The sequence below is a fragment of the Microcaecilia unicolor genome, chromosome 2 (genome assembly GCF_901765095.1).
Source record: "Microcaecilia unicolor chromosome 2, aMicUni1.1, whole genome shotgun sequence".
NCBI classification, from domain to species: domain Eukaryota; kingdom Metazoa; phylum Chordata; class Amphibia; order Gymnophiona; family Siphonopidae; genus Microcaecilia; species Microcaecilia unicolor.
The window spans coordinates 657274382-657299276 of NC_044032.1; the positions used below are offsets into that span (position 1 = coordinate 657274382).

The following is a 24895-nucleotide window of genomic DNA, read 5'->3' on the forward strand; positions in this document are numbered from 1 at the left end:
ACAATTGAAATCTGTTTCCTAAATAGGCATATGGTGATGGGGGTACATATATGTAATTACCTCTGGGGGGGGGGGGGGGAAACGGTCTCACATCCCCTGTTAATCACTAATACTACTACCCAAATGCAGAAACATAACCTACAAATCCATCTGCTCAGTTGGAGTCAGCTATCTGGGCTCCAAATTGTGCAACTCAATCCCCAAAGTCATACAAAAGATCAGCAACTACCTCCGGTTCAAAAAAGAACTAAAAACAGATATATTCAAGGAATTCCTTGGCTAATGATACCACTAATTATTACTCATTACGGACCATAACTGTACAATGACAACGTAATACATTTATCAGTGAGGGAGTAAGCCACACTGAACCGAAACTTGTTTTCAGATAATTCGGGGATATAAGAATGAATGAATATAGTGGCCTCTCCAGGAACATACACTAGAAGCTGAGCAGGCAGGAAGGGCTACTCCGGCAAAGACTCCAGATCTCCTTCCCGAGGCCCATCAGAGCGCTGAGCCCTGCAGGGTTTCATCAGCCTGTCCCTGAGGAGAGTTCACAGGGCAAAGGTAGCACATGCCAACATCTGCTACTCTGAGTTGCATTACCAGGAAACCTGCACTTCCCTCAGAACAGTTACAAAACCACATCAGAGTAAGAAATCTGGTGCCTGGAATATGACAGCTGAAGACCCACCTCTGCCAAAATTAATACCAGGAAAAGCCAGAGAAACAGCCCAATGAATAGAGCCCCAGTCACAGGTCAAGCTCTGAGGGTTAGTGAAGTCCCACCTGGGGGCTCCTGCTGTGTGATCTGCAATTTAATCAGTCAGCAGGCCTTCCTTTGATTTCACCTCTTCCCACAAGGAGAATCTGGAAGCTATACAGATAAAAGCTTTCCAGGTAACTCAGTTCAGAGCATATTATTAAAATTTGCATTTTAGTCCTGAGGAGATACTGCAGAAGTTTCAAAAGTTTGTCCCATATGCAGTACACGGCCATCATCATTGTAAATCTAAATCGCTCAGCCACTGGTTATGCTCATGGGCTCATACAGAACAGAAATAAAGCATGAAAACAGCAGCGACAGCTGCAAAGCAGAGCTTTGTCCCTTGGTTATATGGAAACCCAGCCCTAGATGGAGTGGCACTATTTCTGAAGAGGGAGGCACCAGAGATTTCGCCAGTCCCCCCCAATATCCACCAGCTACTACCCACAAATAATGCAGTTTGCAAAGTTTAATGCATGTATTGCCTGCATCACAGCTCACTATTTAACAAGTGCTGGGGTAGAAAGTTTTGTGCTAAACAGTGCACATTATTCCCAATTAATACCCCTTCAAACGGGCTCAAAGCTGGCTCTCTGTCCCTTTCAAAGGCAGATGTAGCCAGAGAGGTTTCTCTGAGGTGAAGCAGCCCTGGCAGCAACGACCCAGTTGTATAGAACATAAAAGTGGGGCTTTGAAAAGACCTTGTAAAGATGCTCTTTTATAACATTAGGGGAGGAAGGCCAGAGATGTGGGGAGGAAGGCCAGTAACTGGGTGAGCAGATCACTTACTTCTTAACTGGCTTTTCCAAACGATGTATAAATGAAACCAAAAAAGGTGCTCTGCATGAATAGAAACGGAAAGCCCCCTCCCCATCCGGGAACCAAAGTAGAAACCTGTGTAAAGAGGTCCAGGAGGCAGCAGCCAGTCCAGTGAAAATGCAGACCCTTTGCCAGGCACTGGAGTGAAGGGCTGATGGATGATCTCCCTTACTTAGGATTAATAGTACAATAAAATGAAATTAAAACACAGTTAAGGGGGTTTCTGTGGACAGAGGCACCAGTCCCTGCTGGGGTCTGGGCTATAAATCCCCCAATAAACTCAATTAATTAATTCACCTGTCCACAAGTCAGTTCTCCTCTGCCTCCCACCCAATCCTCCCTGGACTAGAAGAAAAGAGCTAGTGCAAGACTTAGCAAAGTGCTGCACAAGTAAGTCGGACAGCAGCCCCCTCCGGTTCCCCCCTGCCCCAGCCTGACAGCTGTTCTGCTTCTGGGGCTGGAAACCCGACACCGGGGCAGATGGCCGAGGGAAGCCTCTGTTCTCACTGACAGCCCCAGACGGGAGCAGCATTTCTCTCCCCTCTCCCAGAACTCCAGGAACCCGGTTCCGCCCATTGCTGCCTGCTGCTTCCGTGCTGTTCGTCAGCCCTCCCTCACCTGGTGCCCTTGCGGACGAAGTAGGAGTGAGTGAAGTCCCGGTGATCGTCCAGCCAGGCTTCCAGGGTCTCCTGCTGCGGACAGCGAGCCATTCCGCCCCGATCCCGTCCGTTCCGCTGCCGCTCCCACGTCTGATCTCCACCGTTCCGGGATCAGTGCGAGTGAGCGGAGCAGGGACAGCAGGGGGAGGGGCGAGAGAGGGGCGGGGTCTGTAGCAGGTGGAGGGGGTGGGACAGGTGTGTTCGGGGCACTTCTCTGAAGCGAACGATGTAGGAACGATGTAGGGTTGAGTGGTCTTTTTTTGCTCTCCTCCATCCCCACACTCAACTCATCCTCAGCCACCAGTAACCTCCAGCCTCCACATTCAGCAGCTTCTTCTCCAACTCACCTCCAGGCACACTCAGCCCTCAGCAGTACACCCCACTCACACTCACCCATTCTTACACACCCTCCTCAGCAGTACAACCCCACTCACACTCACCCATTTCAGAGTAGCATACCTCTCCTCGCACACTCATCCCTCAGTAGTAAATCCCCACTCACCCTCGCCAGTATAACCCCATTCTCACACCCCTTCAGTAGCACACCCCCATTCACACTTACACCCCCACTCACACATTCTCACCCCTCTCAATACCACACCCCATCTGCCCTTACCATTCTTACACACACACACTCAATCACCTCCTCAGTAGCATACTCCCACTCCCACATACCCTTCAGTAATACACCCCTCACAGTCAACCATTCTCACACGCCCCCTCAGCAGTATTACCCCACTCACTCACTTGCTCTCACAGCCTCCTCAGCAGTAAATCCCCACTCACACTCACCCATTCTCATACACTTCCTTAGTAGCACCCCACTCACTCACCCATTCTCTCACACCCCCAGAAGTACAGCCCCCATTCACACTCACCCCTCAACAGTACACCTGCACTCAGCCACTCACACATCCCCTCACCAGTACATCCCCACTCACACTCACCCCCTCAGCAGTATACCCCCACTCACCAATTCTCAGACCCCCTCAGTTGCACACCCCCATTCACACTTACACCCCCTCTTCAACAGTACACCCCCACTCACACATTCTCACCCCTCTCAATACCACACCCCCATTTGCACTTACCATTCTTACACACACCCACTCAATCACCTCCTCAGTAGCATACTCCCACTCCCACATACCCCTCAGTAATACACCCCTCACAGTCATCCATTCTCACACACCCCCTCAGCAGTATTACCCCACTCACTCACTTACTCTCACAGCCTCTCAGTAGCACTCACCCATTCTTACACAGCCACCTCAGCAATAAATCCCCACTCACACTCACCCATTCTCATACACTTCCTTAGTAGCACCCCCACTCACTCACCCATTCTCTCACACCCTCACCAATACATCCCCACTCACGCTCACCCCCTCAGCAGTACACCCCCACTCACCAATTCTCAGACCCCCTCAGTTGCACACCCCCATTCACACTCATTCTCACACACACACCCTCAGCAGTACACCTTCACTCACACTCAGCGATCTTGCATCCACTCACCAGCACTCACCTCACTGCCCAGGGCACACATGCAAAGGGAATCATACTCGGTGAGCAGCACTTACTGGAACCCAAACTCCTGCACAGTCATTCTCAGTGAGCTGCCACCAGCAAGCTCTGCCTGAATCTCATTCTGCCCTTATGCCTTGCACTTGGCTGATTTCTCATGCAATGGCAGAGGAGGCAGGAGAGCATTTCTCAACCTTTTCCTTCCACTCCAGCTTCTAACCTCCTCTTCTCTGTATAGTGTATATATTTTCCTAGACAGAAGTTCCTTCTCCAGCAAGCATGGAGAGACATCTCTTAGTGTATAAGACGCATCACATCAATCAGCTTTGAAAAAGTAACTCCTGCAGTGCATGTGACAGGTCCGGCTGCTGAAGTGTGTGTGTGGGGGGGGGGGGGGGGGGAATGAGACCCTCCCCAGCTCCCTCTAACTATTCCCTATAGACCCTAGAGCTGTAAAGCTCAACTGGGGCTCAGCTAATCGAACCTTGAGCAACTGCCATGCCCCCTACTGGCCGGTCCCAGGAACAAGTTATCTGTTCAGTGTTATGAGTTTTGCTTGTCCCACTGCTACAGCCTTCTCCACAGCTAGCACTGAAAAAGCTACCTGTTTGTGGATATATTTATATAATAAAGCAGCAAGGCCTGGTTTCTGATGTTGCTGGATTTTTGTATTGAGCACTGCTTTAGAAAACCAGTCTGCAAAATGTCAGAATTCAAGGACACATGAAATAAACAATAAATCTCTACAGAACTGATACAGGAAGCCTACAGTTAGCAAGACCCACAAACTCTTCATACTCAGTCTTTCATAACTGCAATTAAAACAAAATGTCAAACTCTGTCCAATTCTTCCATAACACTTTCTGAGGAGTGGAGGAGTAGCCTAGTGGTTAGTGCAGTGAACTTTGATCCTGGGGAACTGAGTTTAATTCCCACTGCAGCTCCTTAACCCTCCATTGCCCCTGGTTCAAAATAAGTACCTGAATATATGTAAACCACTTTGAATGTAGTTGCAAAAACCTCAGAAAGGCAGTATATCACATTCCATTTCCCTTTCCCTATTTGAGATTCTACACAGATTCTATATGGAATGTTGCTATTATTTGAGATTCTACATGGAGATCAGCAACGCGGCCGCGCAGGCTTCTGTTTCTGTGAGTCTGATGTCCTACTTAACCCTCCATTGCCCCTGGTACAAAACAAGTTCCTGAATATATGTGAACCACTTTGAATGTAGTTGCAAAAACCTCAGAAAGGCAGTATATCAAGTCCCATTTCCCTTTTTTTTTTTTAATTCATTGCACATTCTTATATTACATCACACGTATTCCCACTTATGCAAACGATGCAATGCACACACATTCACAGATCCAGCTACACCCGCACTCAAATCTCAAATACACACTCAAATCCAAATTCAGATACACATTCAAAGTGCACTCAAGTAGGCACTCAAATGAAAACTCAAACACACCCAAATCCATACTTAAATATACATCAAATCGTACTCAAAATACTCAAATACACACTCATATCCATACTCAAATACACCCACAAATGCATACTCAAATCCAAATTTGAGTATGCATTTGTGGAGGAGGAGTGGCCTAGTGGTTAGGGTGGTGGACTTTGGTCCTGGGGAACTGAGGAACTGAGTTTGATTCCCACTTCAGGCACAGGCAGCTCCTTGTGACTCTGGGCAAGTCACTTAACCCTCCATTGCCCCATGTAAGCCGCATTGAGCCTGCCATGAGTGGGAAAGTATGGGGTACAAATGTAACAAAAAAAAAAAAATTCAAATACACACTCAGGATCCCACCATGAAGCAGGCAAAAGCCTTGCAAGGAAGAGCTGTAGTGAGGTAGGTGTGGCCTGTGAACTTGCCTCTCCTACTTAAGCAGCATCTCCCCTTCATCTCCCTATGCTCTCCCCTCCCACACCCATCCATCCCCCTATCCCCCTCACAAAGAGCAACCTCCCACTCCCCAAAGGCCTTCCCCCCCTTGGGCCTACCTGAAGGAAGCCCTGATAGTCTAGGGTAGGTAGGGCTGGGAGCATTGATCCCCAGTTGCTGCTGCCCATGCCAGCTCCAAGTTCAAAATGGCGGCCATGACCTTTAGTGGTCGTGATTGTGCTTGGGGGAGGTCTTTGTAGGGGTTACAGGCGTGCAGAGGGGGATAGATGTGCTTGGGGGGGATCTTCTGGGGGGGGGTTCAGGAGGAGGCTGGACGCTCGGCGGTGGGGGGGGGGGGGGGGGGGGGGGGGGGAGGGGAGGTTGTAGCGGTGCCATGGTGGCGAGTCACATAGGGCACAATTATAGCTTCTTATGACCCTGTGTAAGGGTTCCAAGACAGGAAAGGGGACTTTAAGCTGAATGAGGTAAAGCAAATTCTTAACTGGAGGAAGGGGGAAGTGTAAAATGCATGACCAGCAGCAGAAAGTGAGACCTGACTGGGCCAGGTTTTGAGTAATGAAAAACTTGCTAATTTCTGCCTCTGGTAAGCTGAAACTTGGAGGTAACTTGGAGCTATTTGAGGTTCACAAGACAATAACTGTCTATACCCTGGATTAATGCACCTGACAAGCAGCTGGAAGCGGTGTTATTAATAGGGATGGGCTGTTGTTCATGCATCTTCTCAGAGTGCTAAGAGGTACATTTTTTTTAAGAGTGCACACTCTCTCTGATAGTGCACACATGTGATGGTAAGCACATGCGCACAGTATCAGGAAAAGAGCACATTCTTCAAGAAGAGTTCGCACTCTTGACGATTGTTCTGAAATACTACTACTACTACTTAACATTTCTAGAGCGCTACTAGGGTTACGCAGCGCTGTACAAATGAACAAAGAAGGACGGTCCCTACTCAAAGGAGCTTACAATCTAAAGAACGAAATGTCAAGTTGGGGCAGTCTAAATTTCCTGAGTAGAGGTGTAGTGGTTAGGTGCCGAAAGCGACATTGAAGAGGTGGGCTTTGAGCAAGGACTTGAAGATGGCTGCTCATCCCTATTAACTAGCCTGTAAGCTGCAGAACCTGTATACGTTTAGTGATAAGATGATCTCCAGCCAGGCAGCAGGAACACTTGCATCAGGAAGTCTCCAAGGCAGACTTTTCAGACAAATGCCCCCATCTCCAGGGATTGCAGAAGATGTTCCACTCTGAGCACACTACATTTTCCAGGACCTCACGAAAGACGGCAAGTAGAGACTTCTGCACATCCATCTCCCAGAGAAGTCCAAATCGAAGTCTGTCGCAAGGACATCCAAATTTCAAGGGGGCGTGTCGGAGATGTGGTGAAGGCGGGACTTGGACGTGCCTAAGACTTGGACATCTTTGAGCCATAATCGAAAAAAGCAGGGACGTCCTAAAGTAAAACTTGGATGTTTTCACCCTGATGTGTTTTTTTTTATGAATAAGGCACAAAAAGGTGCCCGAAATGACCAGATGACCACCGGAGGGAATTGGAGATGACCTACCGCTACTCCCCCAGTGGTCAATAACCCCCTCCCACCCTCAAAAAACATCTTTAAAAATACTGATTGCCAGCCTCAAATGTCATACTCAGGTCCATCACAGCACTATGCAGGTCCCTGGAGCAGTTTTAGTGGTGCAGTGCACTTGAGGTAGGCGGACCCAGCCCCATCCGTCCCCTACCTGTTACGTTTGTAGAGGAAACAACGAGCCCTCCAAAACCTACCAGAAAACCCGCTGTACCCACATCTAGGTGCCCCCCTTCACCCATAAGGGCTATGGTAGTGGTGTACAGTTAGGGATAGTCAGTTTGGGGGGAGTTTGGGAGGCTCAGCACACAACGGTAAGGGAGCTATGTACCTGGGAGCAATTTATGAAGTCCACAGCAGTGCCCCCTAGGGCAGTGGCATACCAAGGGCGGGGCGTTGGGGGTGGTCCGCCCCGGGTGTCAACAGGTGGGGGGGGGGTGCTCTGCTGGCGCTGTAGTCCCCACCTGCCTACCAGCTCTGTCAAGAGACGACCCTCTTCTCCTGCCACCCGGCACCCAGTCTTTAAAAAAAAATCTGTGAAGCAGCGGCCAAGCGCAGCACCTTGCGTCTGCCCTGTATATAAAAGAAGCAAATCGCCTCATCGTGTCGGCCCTTTCCTCACTGTGTCCCACCCTCTGATGTAACTTCCTATTTCCGCAAGGGCGGGAGGTGGGAGATGTGGGCTGGGGCTGGAACTAGGGGCAGGTGAGATAATGGGGCTGGAACTGGGGGCCGAAAAGAGGGGGCAGAGAGAGAGAGAGAGAGGGGACAGATCATGGATGGAAGGGGGAGTGAGAGGGAGGGCAGACCCTGGATGGATGGATGGGAGAGGGAGGGCAAATGGTGGATTGAAGGAGCAGAGAGAAAGGGCAGACAGTGGATGGAAGGGGGAGAGAGAGAGGGTAGAAGGGCAGATGGTGGATGGAAGGGGCGGAGATAGAGGGCAGATTTGGATGTAAGGGAGAGAAAGGGCAGACAGTGGATGGAAGGGCCAGGGAGAGAGGGCAGACATTGAATGGAGGGGACAGCAGAGACGGCAGACACTGGATGGCAGAAAGAGAATGAAGACAGATCCTGGATGGAAGGAAGACAGTGAAAAGAAGATGAGAAAAGCAGAAACCAGAGACAACAAACTGTAAATAATATATTTTTATTTTTTTGCTTTAGGATAAAGTAGTATTGTAGCTGTGTTAATAAATGTTTATAATAGAACATGTAAACAAGGTAATCTATTTATTGGACTAATTTTAATACATTTTGACTAACTTTCAGAGAACAAAACCCCCTTCCTCAGATCAGGATAGGATACTGTAACAGCACTATACTGTATTGACCTGAGGAAGGAGATTTTGGCCTCTGGAAGCTAAATGTATTAGTCCAATAAAATGGTATTATTTTATTTTCTGTATTTGTTTTATTTCTATTTATTAATTTGTAAAGTGGTGATTGGTATTTGTTAGTTTTTTCAAATTTACATTTGCTATCTTTATATTTTGCACAGTACTAGGGGACATTTTCTGTTTCTGTGTGTTGCATTGTATACAGAATCCAGCATCTTCGGGGGTTCAGTTTAATTTTTGTTTAAATAGAAAGTTTATGATTACTTATAGTGGATTAGGGTGTATCTGTGTTTGTGAAAAAGACATGGCTTTCAGTTGGCATTGACTGTGCAGGATCAACAATCTGCACTATTCTGGCTGGTTTCGTTTTACAACAGGTGAATTGATTTTCTAGTGCTCACTGTAGTGTTTAAGATAGAAACATAGAAACATGACAGCAGATAAAGGCCACATGACCCATCCAGTCTGCCCATCCTCTGTAACCCCTAATTCTTCCTGTTCCTAAGCGATCCCACATGCTGTTCCCATGCCTTTTAAAATTCTGGAACAGTCCTCGACTCCACCACCTCCGCCGGGAGGCTATTCCACGCCTCCACCACCCTTTCTGTGAAATAATATTTCCTTAGGTAACTCCTAAGCCTATTCCCTCTTAACTTTGTCATATGCCCCCTCATTCCAGAGCTCTTCTTCATTTGAAAAAGGCTCTCTTCCTGTACATAAATGCCCTTGAGATATTTAAACGTTTCTATCATGTCTCCTCTCTCCCTCCTCTCTTCCAGCGTATACATGTTGAGGTTCTTAAGCCTGTCCCTATAATTTTTGCATTCAAGAGCGCTTACTAATTTCATTAGCCGCCCTCTGGACCGACTCCATCCTGTTTATATCTTTCCGTAGGTGCGGTCTCCAGAACTGCACGCAGTACTCCAAATGAGGCCTCACCAGAGTCTTATACAACGGCACCATCACCTCCTTTTTCCTGCTGGCCATGCCTCTCTTTATGCACCCAAGCATCCTTCTGGCTTTGGCCGTTGCTTTTTCTACCTGTTTGAAAGCTTTAAGGTCGTCAGACACAATCACCCCCAAGTCCCGCTCTTCCTTCGCACACTGAAGCACTACACCCCCTATACTGTACCGTTCCCGTGGAATTTTGCGACCCAAGTGCATGACCCTGCATTTTTGGGGATTAAACCTTAGTTGCCAAATATCGGTCCATTCCTCTAGCTTCGCTAGGTCCTTCCTCATGTCATTCACACCCTCCAGGGTGTCCACCCTGTTGCAGAGTTTAGTATCATCCGCAAAGAGACAAACCTTACCAGACAGCCCTTCCGCAATATCGCTCACAAAGACGTTAAAACAGCCGGCCCTAGGACCAATCCCTGTGGTACTCCACTTTCCTTTTCCTTGTGTGACTCATAGAAATTACTGCTTATGGTATGGTCGAATTGCTCTATAGGTCCTGAGTGTTTTGTATTCTCGGTATGCCTAGTACTGGAATTGGGAGGGGGTGTTAAAAAATGACCAGCCCTGGGTGTCAACTGCCCTAGGTACGCCACAGCCCTAGGGTGCCCGGTTGGTGTCCTGGCACGTCAGGGGGACCAGTGCACTACAAATGTTGGCTCCTCCCATGTCCAAATGGCTTGCATTTGAACATTTTAGACATGGAGATCTTTGGTTTCAAAAATCACCGAAAGTCAAAGACCTCCATGTCTAAGGACGTCCAAATCCAAGGACGTCCTTGGTATTTTCGAAACGAAAAATGGATGTCCATCTTTTTTTCAAAAATACGGTTTCCCCCCGCCCCCGGATCTGGACATTTTACAAGACGTCCAAATTCCAACTTGGACGTTTCTTTTGAAAATGCCCCTCTATGTCTTTTTTGAGATGCGGCGACCAGAATTGAACACAATATTCAAGGTGCGGTCGCACCATGAAGCGATACAAAAACATTAAAATGTCCTCACTTTTGTTTTCCATTCCTTTCCTAATACTGCCTAACATTCTGTTTGCTTTCTTAGCCGCCACCGCACACTATCCTCAATGACGAAGCCTAGATCCCTTTCCTGGTCAGTGACTCCTAACGTGGAATCTTGTATTATGCAGCAGCCGCTCCTCTAAGTTTTTTTTTTCACCATTTGTCTCATTTTATCATAGTCTCCTTTTTGAAAGTTAACACTAATGCATTGGATTTCCTGTATGTACTTACTTCAAAGCTAATATCAAATTCGGTCATATTATGATCACTGTTATCAAGCGGCCCCAGCACCATATGCGCTCCACTAAGGACTAGGTCTAGAATTTTGCCTTCTCTCGTCGGCTCCTGTACCAGCTGCTCCCTAAAGCTGTCCTTGATTTCATCAAGGAATTTTACCTCCCTAGCGTGTCCCGATGTTACATTTACCCAGTCAATATCAGGGTAAATGAAATCACCCGTTATTATTGCATTGCCCAGTTTGCTTGCGTCTCTAATTTCCTTTAACATTTCTGCATCTGCCTGTTCATCCTGGCCAGGCAGACGGTAGTACACTCCTATCACTATCCTTTTCCCCTTTACACATGGAATTTCAATCCACAGTGATTCCAAGAAGTGTGTTGTTTCCTGCAGAATTTTCATTCTATTTGATTCAAGGCCCTCCACCAATTCGATCCACCCTATCACTACGATATAATTTGTACCCCGGTATGACAGTGTCCCACTGGTTATCCTCCTTCCACCAGGTCTCAGAGATGCCTATTATATCTAATTTTTCATTTAGTGCAATATATTCTAACTCTCCCATCTTATTTCTTAGGCTCCTGGCATTCGCATATAGACATTTCAAACTATGTTTGTTGTTCCTATTTACATCATGCTCAATACTTAATAGTATTAATTTCCAATCTTTTGTCTGTTTTTTTATTTTTATTTAAGGACACCTTGAGGGGCATAATCGAACAGAAACGCCTATCTCCATGGGCGTTTATCTCCGAGAACGGGTCCGTGAAGGGGCGAACCGAATCGTATTTTCGAAAAAACATGGATGTTTATCTTTTTTTGAGCTGGGCGTTTTTGTTTTTCAGCGATAATGGAAACCGAAAACGCCCAGCTCAAAAACGAATAACTCCAAGACATTTATTCGTGGGAGGGGCCAGGATTCGTACTGCACCGGTCCACCTCACATGCCAGGACACCAACCGGGCACCCTAGGGGGCACTTTTACAAAAAAAAAAAAAAAGGTAAAACAGCTCCCAGGTGCATAGCACCCTTCCCTTGGGTGTTGAGCCCCCCAAATCCCCCTCAAAACCCACTGCCCACAAGTCTACACCATTACTATAGCCCTAAGGGGTGAAGGGGGGCACCTACATGTGGGTACAGTGGGTTTGGGGGGCGGTTTGGAGGGCTCCCATTTACCAGCACAAGTGTAACAGGTGGGGGGGGGGGGGGATGAGCCTGGGTCCACCTGCCTGAAGTCCACTGCTCCAGTGACCTGCATACTGCTGCCAGGGAGGTGGGTATGACATTTGAGGGTGAAAATAAAAAGTTGTGAAATGGCATATTTTGTGGTGGGAGGGGGTTCGTGACCACTGGGGGAGTCAGGGGAGGTCATCCCCGATTCCCTCCAGTGGTCATCTGGTCATTTAGGGCACTTTTTGGGGCCTTATTCGTGGAAAAACAGGGTCCAGGAAAAGTGTCCTAAATTCTCGCTAAAAACGCATATTTTTTTTCCATTATCGGCAAAAGGCGCCCATCTCTGATCGGCAGATAACCACGCCCCAGTTCCGCCTTCACCACACCTTCGACACGCCCCCATCAACGTTGTCCGCATCCGCGACGGAGTGCAGTTGAAAACGTCCAAATTCGGCTTTTGATTATACCGCTTTATTCGTTTTTGGGAGATAAACGTCTATCTCCCGATTTGGGTCACAATATAGGCGTTTTTCTCTTTCGATTATAAGCAGGCTTATCTACTATGGTCTCTTTTGTAACCTCACTATCAGGATACCCTATCTTCCCTGTTTTGGTGATATTTTTAAAAGATACCATGATCCGAACCATGCGTTTTTGAATGACTGTCCTCCTTCTCCCAGGTTCTAGTTTAAAAGCTCCTCTATCTCCTTTTTAGATGCCGATGCCAGCAGTCTGATTCCACCCTGGTTAAGGTGGAGCCCATCCTTCCGGAATAGGCTTCCCCTTCCCCAGAATGTTGCTCAGTTCCTTACAAATCTAAAACCCTCTTCCCTGCACCATTGCGTCATCTACACATTGAGACTTCGGAGCTCTGCCTGCCTCTGGGACCCTGCGCATGGAACAGGTAGCATTTCAGAAAATGCTACCCTAGAGGATCTGGATTTGAGCTTTCTAGTTCTACCTAAGAGCCTAAATTTGGCTTCCAGTACCTCTCTCCCACATTTTCCTATGTCATTGGTACCCACATGTACCAAGATAGTCGGCTCCTCCCCAGCACTATCTAAAATCCTATCTAGGTGACGTGTGAGGTCCACCACCTTCGCACCAGGCAGGCAAGTCACCAGGCATTCCTCACTTCCACCAGCCACCCAGCTATCTACAAGCCTAATAATCGAATCACGAACTACAACAGCCATCCTAATTCTTCTCACCTGGGCAGAAAAGCTCCTGGAGACACATCATCGGTGCGAGAGGATATTACATCCCCTGGTGTGCTGGTCCTGGCTACAGGATTACTTCCATCTGTACCAGGGTGATGCTCTTCTTTTAGAAGACCTCCCTTCTCCAAGGGAGCACAGGGGCTGTCAGATTGGAGGTGGGTCTTCTCTACAACGTCCCTGTAGGCCTCCTTTATGTACCTCTCTGTCTCCCTCAGCTCCTCCAAGTCTGCTACTCTAGCCTCAAGAGAACAAACTCGTTCTCTGAGAGCTAGGAGCTTTTTGCATCGAGCACACACATATATCTCACCAACTTGGAGATAATCATACATATGACACTCAATGCAAGAGACTAGATAGCACCCCTCTCGCTGCTGGACTACTGTCTGCATCAAAGTATTATAGAGTTGTTTAATTAAAACTTCTTAAGGCATTACGGATATCAGATGAATATAAAGAGACTTAAGATTGATGTAATTTGTAATTTATTTAGGGTTTGTCTCTTAGAAAGTAATTAAGTGTAATTAAAACTCTAATAAAAACTCCCCTCTTGTTGTCCTAATTAGAGTAATTGCCTATAAATGAAGAGTTGAGCTAGGGGGAGGGTGGGAGATGGGAGGGTGGGTGGGAATGAGGACTGAACTGGCCTTCTAGAGACTTCCGTTAATGCTGTGGCAGAAAATTCAAGTTTTAAAACTATGGGGAACTTTCTTTTATGCCAGTTTAAGCCTTGCTACTATGCTTTTTATACTCTTGGCTGTTAAGTTTCTACCTGTAAGGAAAGTTTCAGTTTAAAACTATAGGGAAAAGGGATTGTACACTATGGAAACTAGTTAATAATGCTTGATGCCTCTAGAAAAAGTCAACAAAGCAAATCAGTTGAGTGAATTCCTTCAAAAAAAGTGGTAAATAATTACTAAGATGCCCCAAACCACGACCAGCCACAGAGATATGGTAAAAGTCCCTTAATAAAAGCACCAGTGGTTGGACCCAACATGGATAACTGCCTGCCTCAGGGGTCACAATCAAACTTTTACAACAAAGTAAAAGCAAGGTGTGCCCGTTGCCGAGAGTTAACACCGTTATGCAATTCCAGCTGTGGTGTCAGAAGTATGTTGTAGCTTGTCCTGCGCTATGGATGTGCAGTTTTAACTCTCAATTTGATTGTGACCCCCGAGGCAGATGGTTATCTGCCGAGTCCAACCGCTGGTGCTTTTATTAAAGGACTTTTACCGTATCTCAGGGAGCCATCACATGTGGGCTCTCTATGCTTTCCCATCCAGCATTCATCAGGGAGTCATCATACACGGACTCTCTTTACGCTTTCACATCCAGCATTCATCAGGGAGCCATCACACATGGCCTCTCTCTTTACTCTTCCCATCCAGCGCTCATCAGGGAGTCATTACACGAGGTCTCTCTCTTTACCTTTCCCATCCAGCCCTCATCAGGGAGCCATCACACATGGCCTCTCTCTTTACTCTTCCCATCCAGCGCTCATCAGGGAGTCATTACACGAGGTCTCTCTCTTTACCTTTCCCATCCAGCATTCATCAGGGAGCCATCATACACAGACTCTCTTTACGCTTTCACATCCAGCCCTCATCAAGGAGCCATCACACATGGCCTCTCTCTTTACTCTTCCCATCCAGCGCTCATCAGGGAGTCATTACACGAGGTCTCTCTCTTTACCTTTCCCATCCAGCATTCATCAGGGAGCCATCATACACAGACTCTCTTTACGCTTTCACATCCAGCCCTCATCAGGGAGCCATCACACATGGCCTCTCTTTACTCTTCCCATCCAGCGCTCATCAGGGAATCATTACACACGGTCTCTCTCTTTACCTTTCCCATCCAGCATTCATCAGGGAGCCATCATACAGAGACTCTCTTTACGCTTTCACATCCAGCCCTCATCAGGGAGCCATCACACATGGCCTCTCTCTTTACTCTTCCCATCCAGCGCTCATCAGGGAATCATTACACACGGTCTCTCTCTTTACCTTTCCCATCCAGCATTCATCAGGGAGCCATCATACACGGACTCTCTTTACGCTTTCACATCCAGCCCTCATCAGGGAGCCATCACACATGGCCTCTCTCTTTACTCTTCCCATCCAGCGCTCATCAGGGAGTCATTACACGAGGACTCTCTCTTTACCTTTCCCATCCAGCATTCATCAGGGAGCCATCATACACAGACTCTCTTTACGCTTTCACATCCAGCCCTCATCAGGGAGCCATCACACATGGCCTCTCTCTTTACTCTTCCCATCCAGCGCTCATCAGGGAATCATTACACACGGTCTCTCTCTTTACCTTTCCCATCCAGCATTCATCAGGGAGCCATCATACACAGACTCTCTTTACGCTTTCACATCCAGCCCTCATCAGGGAGCCATCACACATGGCCTCTCTCTTTACTCTTCCCATCCAGCGCTCATCAGGGAATCATTACACACGGTCTCTCTCTTTACCTTTCCCATCCAGCATTCATCAGGGAGCCATCATACACAGACTCTCTTTACGCTTTCACATCCAGCCCTCATCAGGGAGCCATCACACATGGCCTCTCTCTTTACTCTTCCCATCCAGCCCTCATCAGGGAGCCATCACACATGGCCTCTCTCTTTACTCTTCCCATCCAGCCCTCATCAGGGAGCCATCACACATGGCCTCTCTCTTTACTCTTCCCATCCAGCGCTCATCAGGGAGTCATTACACGAGGTCTCTCTCTTTACCTTTCCCATCCAGCATTCATCAGGGAGCCATCATACACAGACTCTCTTTACGCTTTCACATCCAGCCCTCATCAGGGAGCCATCACACATGGCCTCTCTCTTTACTCTTCCCATCCAGCGCTCATCAGGGAATCATTACACGAGGTCTCTCTCTTTACCTTTCCCATCCAGCATTCATCAGGGAGCCATCATACACAGACTCTCTTACGCTTTCACATCCAGCCCTCATCAGGGAGCCATCACACATGGCCTCTCTCTTTACTCTTCCCATCCAGCGCTCATCAGGGAATCATTACACACGGTCTCTCTCTTTACCTTTCCCATCCAGCATTCATCAGGGAGCCATCATACACACTCTCTTTACGCTTTCACATCCAGCCCTCATCAGGGAGCCATCACACATGGCCTCTCTCTTTACTCTTCCCATCCAGCGCTCATCAGGGAATCATTACACATGGTCTCTCTCTTTACCTTTCCCATCCAGCATTCATCAGGGAGCCATCATGCATGGGCACTCTCTTTACGCTTTCACATCCAGCCCTCATCAGGGAGCCATCACACATGGCCTCTCTCTTTACTCTTCCCATCCAGCGCTCATCAGGGAATCATTACACATGGTCTCTCTCTTTACCTTTCCCATCCAGCATTCATCAGGGAGCCATCATGCATGGGCACTCTCTTTACGCTTTCACATCCAGCCCTCATCAGGGAGCCATCACACATGGTCTCTCTCTTTACGCTTTCCTTTTTCTTGCAGCATAAATTGTGTCCTTTGGGGCGGCCTTCTCTTCATTTCTTCTGACTACATCTTAAATCCAGAAATAATAAGTGCCATGGGGCATATTTAAACCCTCTGTTGATTTTCCTCTATCTAGACTATTGATGGAAACTACAGGGATCAACAGTGCACCTTGTCTCTCTGCTCTGCTTCCCCTGGGGATCCTGCAAGTACTGGCTTGCTCACTGACGTCCCAGATTTGCCCAGCTCTACACCTAAAATTATCTCTCTCCACAGAAATGTTTTACTTGAACGTTCAGGACTGAACGGTTGGCTTCCAAGTACTTTGCTGGAAGGTGCCAGATAGACTAAGTACCCAGCAGCAGCAGAAACAATCTATTTAACCCTTCAGCCTGGCAACCTTCAAGCAAACAATCCCGAGAGTAAGAACTGACACGGAATCTGAAGGTGGGAACTTTGGCCAGTGACTATAGAACTGAGCTGACAACACAGAGACCCTGATTCTAATCTCACCTCCAGCTTTAAACATCAGTCATACCGTTAAGATGAAAACGATCTTGCACTGATGTCATAGATAAAGCATGTCAGCTTCTTCAAGCCGCCTATTATACAGCACAGAAGATGATCTGCAAATGACATTATCATAAGCCAAAAGCTAAAACCTAGCTAGACAGCACAAGGATTAGCCTAGTGGTTAGAGCACTGGTCTTGCAATCCAGAGGTGGCTGGTTCAAATCCTGCTACTGCTCCTTGTTATCTTGGGCAAAGTCACTTAACCCTCCATTACCTCAGGTACAAACTTAGATCGTGAGCCCTCCTGGGACAGAGAAATATCCAGAGTACCTGAATGTAACTCACCTTGAGCTACTACTGAAACAGGTGTGAGCAAAATCTAAATAAATAAATTAGCCCCATCCACACTCCAGAATGACACAACTTTCTGTCCCATTCCTACTAAACTTATATAAGTCTGGGGAAAATTCTCAGAATATTTATTTTAAACATAAATTTGTTTTTGGCATCTTTAATCCCCAGAACTTCTGTTTGTATATTTAGCCCTCAAAGGCAGAATTCTTTAATAACACAGCTGTCTGGTTATAAGGCCCAAGAGGCAGAACCTCCCAGTCTCTAAGCTGAAACTTAAGCCTGACACCAGACCTTATCCTATGGGCTTGAGAGAATATTGTCAGACCCCTCACCTGTTCTCTGTGGTCTCCAGCATCATTCCGTACCAAGAAGAATCTGTTTAGTTCCTGGAAGCCCAGCATTTCCTTTATAGCCCTGCAAAAGGGCGCTGACTGATGTCATCACTTCCTGTCTGGCAGTAGAGAAGGAAGTTGCTGACTCTCAGCCAATGCCTTTGCAACAGGTCTCCTAGAGTTGTCTAGTGTGTGTTGCAGCCTTGTTCCAGTCTGGTTCCAGCCTGTGTCTTGTTCCTGGCCTCCGCGCCCTCTGACTCTGCTTCTCTCTGGTGCTGACTTTGTCAGGCCACACTCCCAAGGGCCCTCTTAAGGGCCATTCCCTGGCCTCGATTCTGTCAGATCAGCCCCCAAGGGCTCTTCTAAGAGCCATCCTCTGGTCCTATCGTCACCAGGGTATGACTTGCCTGCTGCCAGTTGGGGCCTGCCTAGCCTTCAAGCTAGATGGGTAGCGTAAACCCGACTGCAACCCAAGGACTCGCTTACCTTGAACTGTGGCAAATAGTCTCAGACCATACAGTTGACACAAATCTATGGGCTTGGGAAAGCTCAGACCTCTCTCTCCTAGTAGGGCAACCTTTTCCTCCTACACCTGCCAGAATCACCAGTGTTGCGTCTTTATCCTGTACCTGCTAGAATCACCTGTTTTCCCTCTTCCTTACCAGAGAGGCTTGACCTGCTGCTGCTGCCCCCTCCTCCTATAACAGACAGAACTGCTTCTTAGAGAATGACATGAGGACAGGGACCCGTGGTAACCACAGGGATGGGGACGGGAACAGAACCCGTGGGGACGGGGCGGGGACAGAGCCTGCGGGTGGGGATGTGGACAGAGCCCGTGAGGACGGGGACAAATTTTGTCCCCATGTCACTTTCTTCTTTGAAGTATGTTAATGAACTGGACTGTTATTTATGTTTGGTCGATGCAGACGCATTATTCTTATTTTTGGGAAAAACAAGCAAACTTGCTGGCCACAGCTAGCAAAATTTGCATGGGGGATCCTGTATATCCTGTTACCAGCACATCTTCTAAGAAGACATCTTCTATTGCAGGAAGGACTGTGGAAGACAGGAGAGCTAGATTGAATCCTGAATTCATCCTGTTGATGAATTCTTATTCAGCCACAGATTAAAAAATCGTAACAGTGCTTCATAGGGAATGTTTCTCCCCTCTAGGGCATACAGCACGGGTTGTACTTTGTACCCCTGGACATTCGGTCAGCTATTGTTGGGGCGGGGATGGAGAAGGAATCCACGGGGATGGGGACAAGTTTTATCCCTATGTCATTCTCTACTGTTACTGCTGCTTGTTCCTGCCACTGTGGTAGGCTGGCAGAGTACTTCACAATAATACCTAGGGTAAAAGAGGCAATGAAATTCTTGCAAATGCTATTGGGCTGAAAAGGGATGGAGATCATGGAGATGCTACTGATTGAGGGGAAAGGATTATCACTGGATGGGGGGAGGCTACCGAGTAGGAAGGGGGATGAGATCCTGGATGCTGTTGGTAAGCAGCAGGAGGGTGGAGATCATGGGTACAGGAGGAAATGGAGTCTTGGGGTTTCCAGTCCTGTGTTTCTCTGCCTCTTTCCTTTTCCTTTTCATTTGTGTGTCTTTAGCTGTCCTTTGCTTTCCCAGTAGGAGGTGTGTTGCTGTTGTAATGACTAGTGAAATATCTACAATGCTGCCTTTTCACAGGCTCTGTGGCTGGTTGCAGGGGGTGTGACTCTGCTTATGTTCAAGAGATTCTTGATAAAATCAAAGTGGTTTAAGGCAGTGGCGTTCTGTGGTTCACTGCCACCCGGGGCGGATCGCTGCTGTGCGCATCCCCCCCCCCCCCCCCCGGCTGCAGGGCAACATGGCACCCCCCCCCCCGACCCAGTCCCCACCTATATACCAGCTCCGTCCACCCGGCGCCTCACGCGACTCTGCGCTGCTGTAAAAGAAGAAAATTGCCTTGTCGGCCCTTCCCTCACTGTGTCCCGTCCCGCCCTCTGATGTAACGTCCTATTTCCTCGAGGGTGGGACAGAGTGAGGGAAGGGCCGAGAAGGCGATTTTCTTCTCTTAAAGCAGTGCAGACGCGAGCCGTCGCACCACACAGCTGCTTGGTGGATGGAGCTGGTAGTGACTCGCCAGCAGAGCACCCCCCCACCCGTTGACACCCGGGGCGGACCACCCCCACTGCCCCGCCCTTGTTACGCCACTGGTTTACGTATAATAATTGTTTGATTTGCAAATATTATATATAATATTCAAGCAACTTTCTGACTTCATGTGCAACTTTCTTAAATGAGTCCCTTTATTTTCTACCTCCTGTTACTCTGTGTTCCATCTTTGCTTACACCTTATGCTGTCTATTAAAATGTTCTATTGTGGCAAAGACATTTAAGGGATAAACTCTTCAGTCTGAAGAAGTGTTACTGTGACATTCCTTATCACTTGTACTTTTTCTAGCACCATATGATCTCACAGAGAGCAATTTTGTTACACCCCTGACGCAGGCGGTGTCTCTGCTGAAACACAGACCCGTGTCAGGTCTATATTTGGTGCTTTGGAATAAAGATTTTTTGTTTCTCCCAAAACATATGGAGCTGTGTGTCATCCTGTACTTCTCTGGATCTCTGTTCATTCTCGTAGAGGTTTTTCCTGAAGCAATACATACAGTTCATCTGTCCATGGTTATCCTGCAGGGCAGAACTATTCCCAGTGGCTGTTTCTCCTCCTCTCAGCACAAATTCAATCTCTGAGGGCTCAGACCCTTCTCTGGTCTGACCCTCTTCCAGAGGTGACCAACTCCTCTGGATTGCATTTGGACATTTTTGACATGGACGTCTTTGGTTTTGAAAATCACCGAAAGTCAAAGACGTCCATGTCTAGGGACGTCCATGTCTAAGGACGTCCAAATTCAAGGACATCCTTGGTATTTTCACAACAAAAGATGGACATCCATCTTTTTTACATAACATAGTAACGTGGAGGGGCATAATCGAACGGGGCGCCCACGTTTTCATTAGGGCATCCTCGCAGGATGGCCCCACGAAGGGACGGGGAAACCTGTATTATCGAAACAAGATGGGCGTCCATCTTTCATTTCCATAATATGGTTGGGGACGCCCAAATCTCAATATTTAGGTCAACCTAAATGAATAAATTTAAACAAACAATTGCAATTGGCAATAACATACTCCTCCTACAATTCGACATGTCCAGTGCCTTCGACATGGTCAACCATGGAATACTTTTACCCATCCTGAAATACTTTGGAGTTGGAGGCAACGTTCTTAATTGGTTTAGAGGATTCCTGACAACAAGATCATACCAAGTAACAACTACGCTGATGACGTCACAATATTCATCCCTTTCCAATCCAACCTTACTGAAATCTCGGAGAAAATAATCACTGCCATGAACATCCTAGCATCCTGGGCCAACGCTTTCAAGATGAAATTGAACAAAGAAAAAACCCAATGCCTAATCCTTTCATCACAACACGCTACTCTGCTCCCAACCACCTTGATCACCCCTGATGTCACAATCCCAATATCTGACAATCTAAAAATCCTAGCAGTAACATTAGACAACCACCTAACTTTAGAAACTCATGCAAAAGCCACAACGAAGAAGATGTTCAACATGATGTGGGTACTGAAAAGAGTAAAACCATTCCTCCCTCAGCAAACTTTCCGCAACCTAGTACAATCCACAGTACTCACCCATGCCGACTACTGCAACAGCATCTTCATCGGCTGCAAAGCCCAAATCATGAAAAAACTCCAAACCGCCTAGAATGGGTGGCAGAGCTGGTGGTTGGGAGGCGGGGCTAGTGCTGGGCAGACTTATACGGTGGATTTTCCCCAAGTCCACTTAATAACGGTCTATGGACTTTTTTTTTTTTTTAGGGTGAGAGGGGGTTGGTGACCACTGGGGGAGTAAGGGGAGGTCATCCCCGATTCCCTCCGGTGGTCATCTCGTCAGTTCGGGCACCTTTTCACGGCTTGGTCGCAAGAAAAAAACGGTCCAAGTAAAGTCGGCCAAATGCTCGTCAGGAACACCCTTCTTTTTTCCGTTATCAGCTGAGGACGCCCATCTCTTAATCACGCCCCAGCCCCGCCTTCGTTACAGTGCCAACACGCCCCCGTGAACTTTGGTTTTCCTCGCGACGGGATGCAGTTGAGGACGCCCAAAATCGGCTTTCGATTCTGCTGATTTGGGCGACCCTGAGAGAAGGACACCCATCTCCCGATTTGTGTCGGAAGATGGGTGCCCTTCTCTTTTGAAAATAAGCCTGATAGTAACATAGTAGGTGACGGCAGAAAAAGACCTGTATGGTCCATCCAGTCTGCCCACAAGATAAACTCATATGTGCTACTTTATATGTATACCTGACCTTGATTTGTATCTACCATTTTCAGGGCACAGACCGTAGAAGTCTGCCCAGTACTAGACCCGCCTCTCAATCAATAGCTCCGCCTCCCAACCACCAGCGCTGCCACCCAATCTCCGCTAAGCTTCTGAGGATTCATTCCTTCTGAACAGGATTCCTTTATGTTTATCCCACGTATTTTTGAATTCCATTATTTTTTTCATCTCCACCACCTCCCGCGGGAGGGCATTCTAAGCATCCACCACTCTCTCCGTGAAAAAATACTTCCTGACATTTTTCCTGAGTCTTCCCCCCTTCAACCTCGTTTCATGTCCTATAGTTCTACCACCTTCCCGTCTCCAGAACAGGTTCGTTTGCGGATTAATACCTTTCAAATATTTGAACGTCTGCATCATATCACCCGTTTCTCCTTTCCTCCAGGGTATACATGTTCAGGTCAGCAACTCTCCTCATATGTTTTGTAACGCAAATCCCATACCATTTTTGTAACATTTCTTTGCACTGCTTCAGTTTTACATCCTTAGAAAGATAGGGCCTCCAAAACTGAACACAATACTCCAGGTGGGGCCTCACCCTGTACAGGGGCATCAACACCTCCTTTCTTGTGCTGGTCACACCTCTGTCTATACAGCCTAACAACCTTCTGGCTACGGCCACCGCCTTGTCACACTGTTTCATCGCCTTCAGATCCTCAGATACTATCAACCCAAGATCCCTCTCCCCGTCTGTACATATCAGACTCTCACCGCCTAACACATACGTCTCCCGTGGATTTCTACTCCCTAAGTGCATCACTTTGCATTTCTTTGCATTGAAATTTAATTGCCAAACCTTAGACTATTCTTCTAGCTTCTGCAGATCCTTTTTCATGTTTTCCACTCTCTCCGGGGCGTCCACTCTGTTACAAATCTTAGTATCATCCACAAAAAGGCAAACTTTACCTTCTAACCCTTCGGCAATGTCACTCACAAATATATTGAACAGAATCGGCCCCAGCACCGATCCCTGAGGCACTCCACTACTCACCTTTTCCTCAACCGACCGAATTCCGTTAGCCACCACCCTCTGGCGGCTGTCCGTCAACCAGTTCCTATTCCAGTTCACCACGTCAGGTCCTATCTTCAGCCTGTCAAGTTTATTCAAGAGCCTCCTGTGGGGAACTGTGTCAAAAGCTTTGCTGAAATCTAAGTAGATTACGTCTATAGCACGTCCCTGATTCAATTCTCTGGTCACCCAGTCAAAGAATTCAATGAGATTTGTTTGGCACGATTTCCCTTTGGTAAAACCACGTACATAACACACACACTTCTATGCGTGCCATCAGAACCACTACTACTACTTGACGTTTCTAGAGCGCTACTAGGGTTACGCAGCGCTGTACAGTTTAACAGAGAAGGACAGTCCCTGCTCAAAGGAGCTTACAATCTAAAGGACGAAATGTCAAGTTGGGGCAGTCTAGAAAGATGTGGAAATATATGCAGTAACATTTGTGAGTGCTCAGATTATCCTATAAGTGTGAAAGTGAGAGCAGGCAGGCAGTGTTTGTCTGGGAGTACGGCACTGGAGGGTAAACACTATTTTCTAGAGTCTCCCCTGCCCCTACTTCATTACTGAGCTGTCAGTGTTGGAGCACTCTCAGCATTAAAAAAAAAAAAAAAAAGCAGAGCCGGATAAATAGGGACACACTTAGCCTGCCAGAGTCTGCAGAAAACTCCCAGTCCCAGAAGACTGAGTGCAGGAAGTCAGGCTGACCCAGGGCCACCAAAACAATTCCACAGGCACAGCGGGAGTGCATCAGGCCAGTGCTGGGTCACTCTTCTTCCTAGACATGGCACTTTGTCCAGGAGGTTATATTAGGGAAATCTCTGGGAAAGCAGCTCAACTGAGCGCAGAATAAAGATAGATGGAGGGCAACCAGGTTAGAGAGAACAACTGGGGGGACCTGGAGCTCCTTCTATTCCTATAGCACAGAGACTCCCAACAACCTGTATTCAAAGCAAGTCCTGTGAAGAAATAGCAGCCTACGCTTGGCCGGGCTACTCAGCAGTAAACTGGCAAACCATGGACTTTGAATCCTGCTTTCTGAAAGGGAAAGTGGAAGGGATTTGATACACCACCTTTCTGTTATTATACACAGGTATTCATTTTGTATCTGGAGCAATGGAGAGTTAAGTGAGTTACCCAGTGTCACAAGGAGCTACAGTAGGAACTAAACCTGTTGTCCAGGTTCTCAGGTCACTGCGCTAACCATTATGCCAGCGGTTCCCGAACTGTGTGCTGCGGCACCTCAGAGCACCACAGTAAACTCGCAGGGGTGTCGCAGCATATTTTCTTCACCTCCCTTCCACAGACTTGCCAAGTCTCTCATATTCAGTGGGGGATAAATCCTGCACTCCCGCCAAAAGTGAGAAATTCTCCCTCTGAGACAACACTGCCACCACCACGCTGCTGCTTCTCCCGATGAGCAGCAGTGGCGGAAAAACAACAGAAAGCAAGCGCAGAGCCACAACCTTCTGTCATTTGCTGTCTGCGCTGCCGGTTCTCTGCCCCCACTGACGTTAACTTGCCCGTTCTGGGGCAGAGGACCGGCAGAGCCAACAGCGCATGCCTGAAAA

At 47.6% G+C, this 24895-nt stretch overlaps 1 protein-coding gene across 4 annotated transcripts in view; it reads right to left on the minus strand.

Annotated features, from left to right (window-relative positions):
- The window catches only part of PDE5A (phosphodiesterase 5A), a 313971-nt gene that overhangs the window by 155075 nt on the left and 134001 nt on the right, over nucleotides 1–24895 (minus strand). For 3 of the 4 annotated variants that reach the window (XM_030191791.1, XM_030191793.1, XM_030191790.1), the window contains exon 1: nucleotides 2207–2317. The exons of the other annotated variant lie outside the window; for it this stretch is intronic. In XM_030191791.1, the coding sequence (XP_030047651.1) occupies nucleotides 2207–2298 (92 nt within the window). In that variant the 5' untranslated portion in view covers nucleotides 2299–2317. Of the gene's footprint in view, nucleotides 1–2206; nucleotides 2318–24895 lie in introns of those variants that run through there. 4 annotated transcript variants of the gene reach the window in all.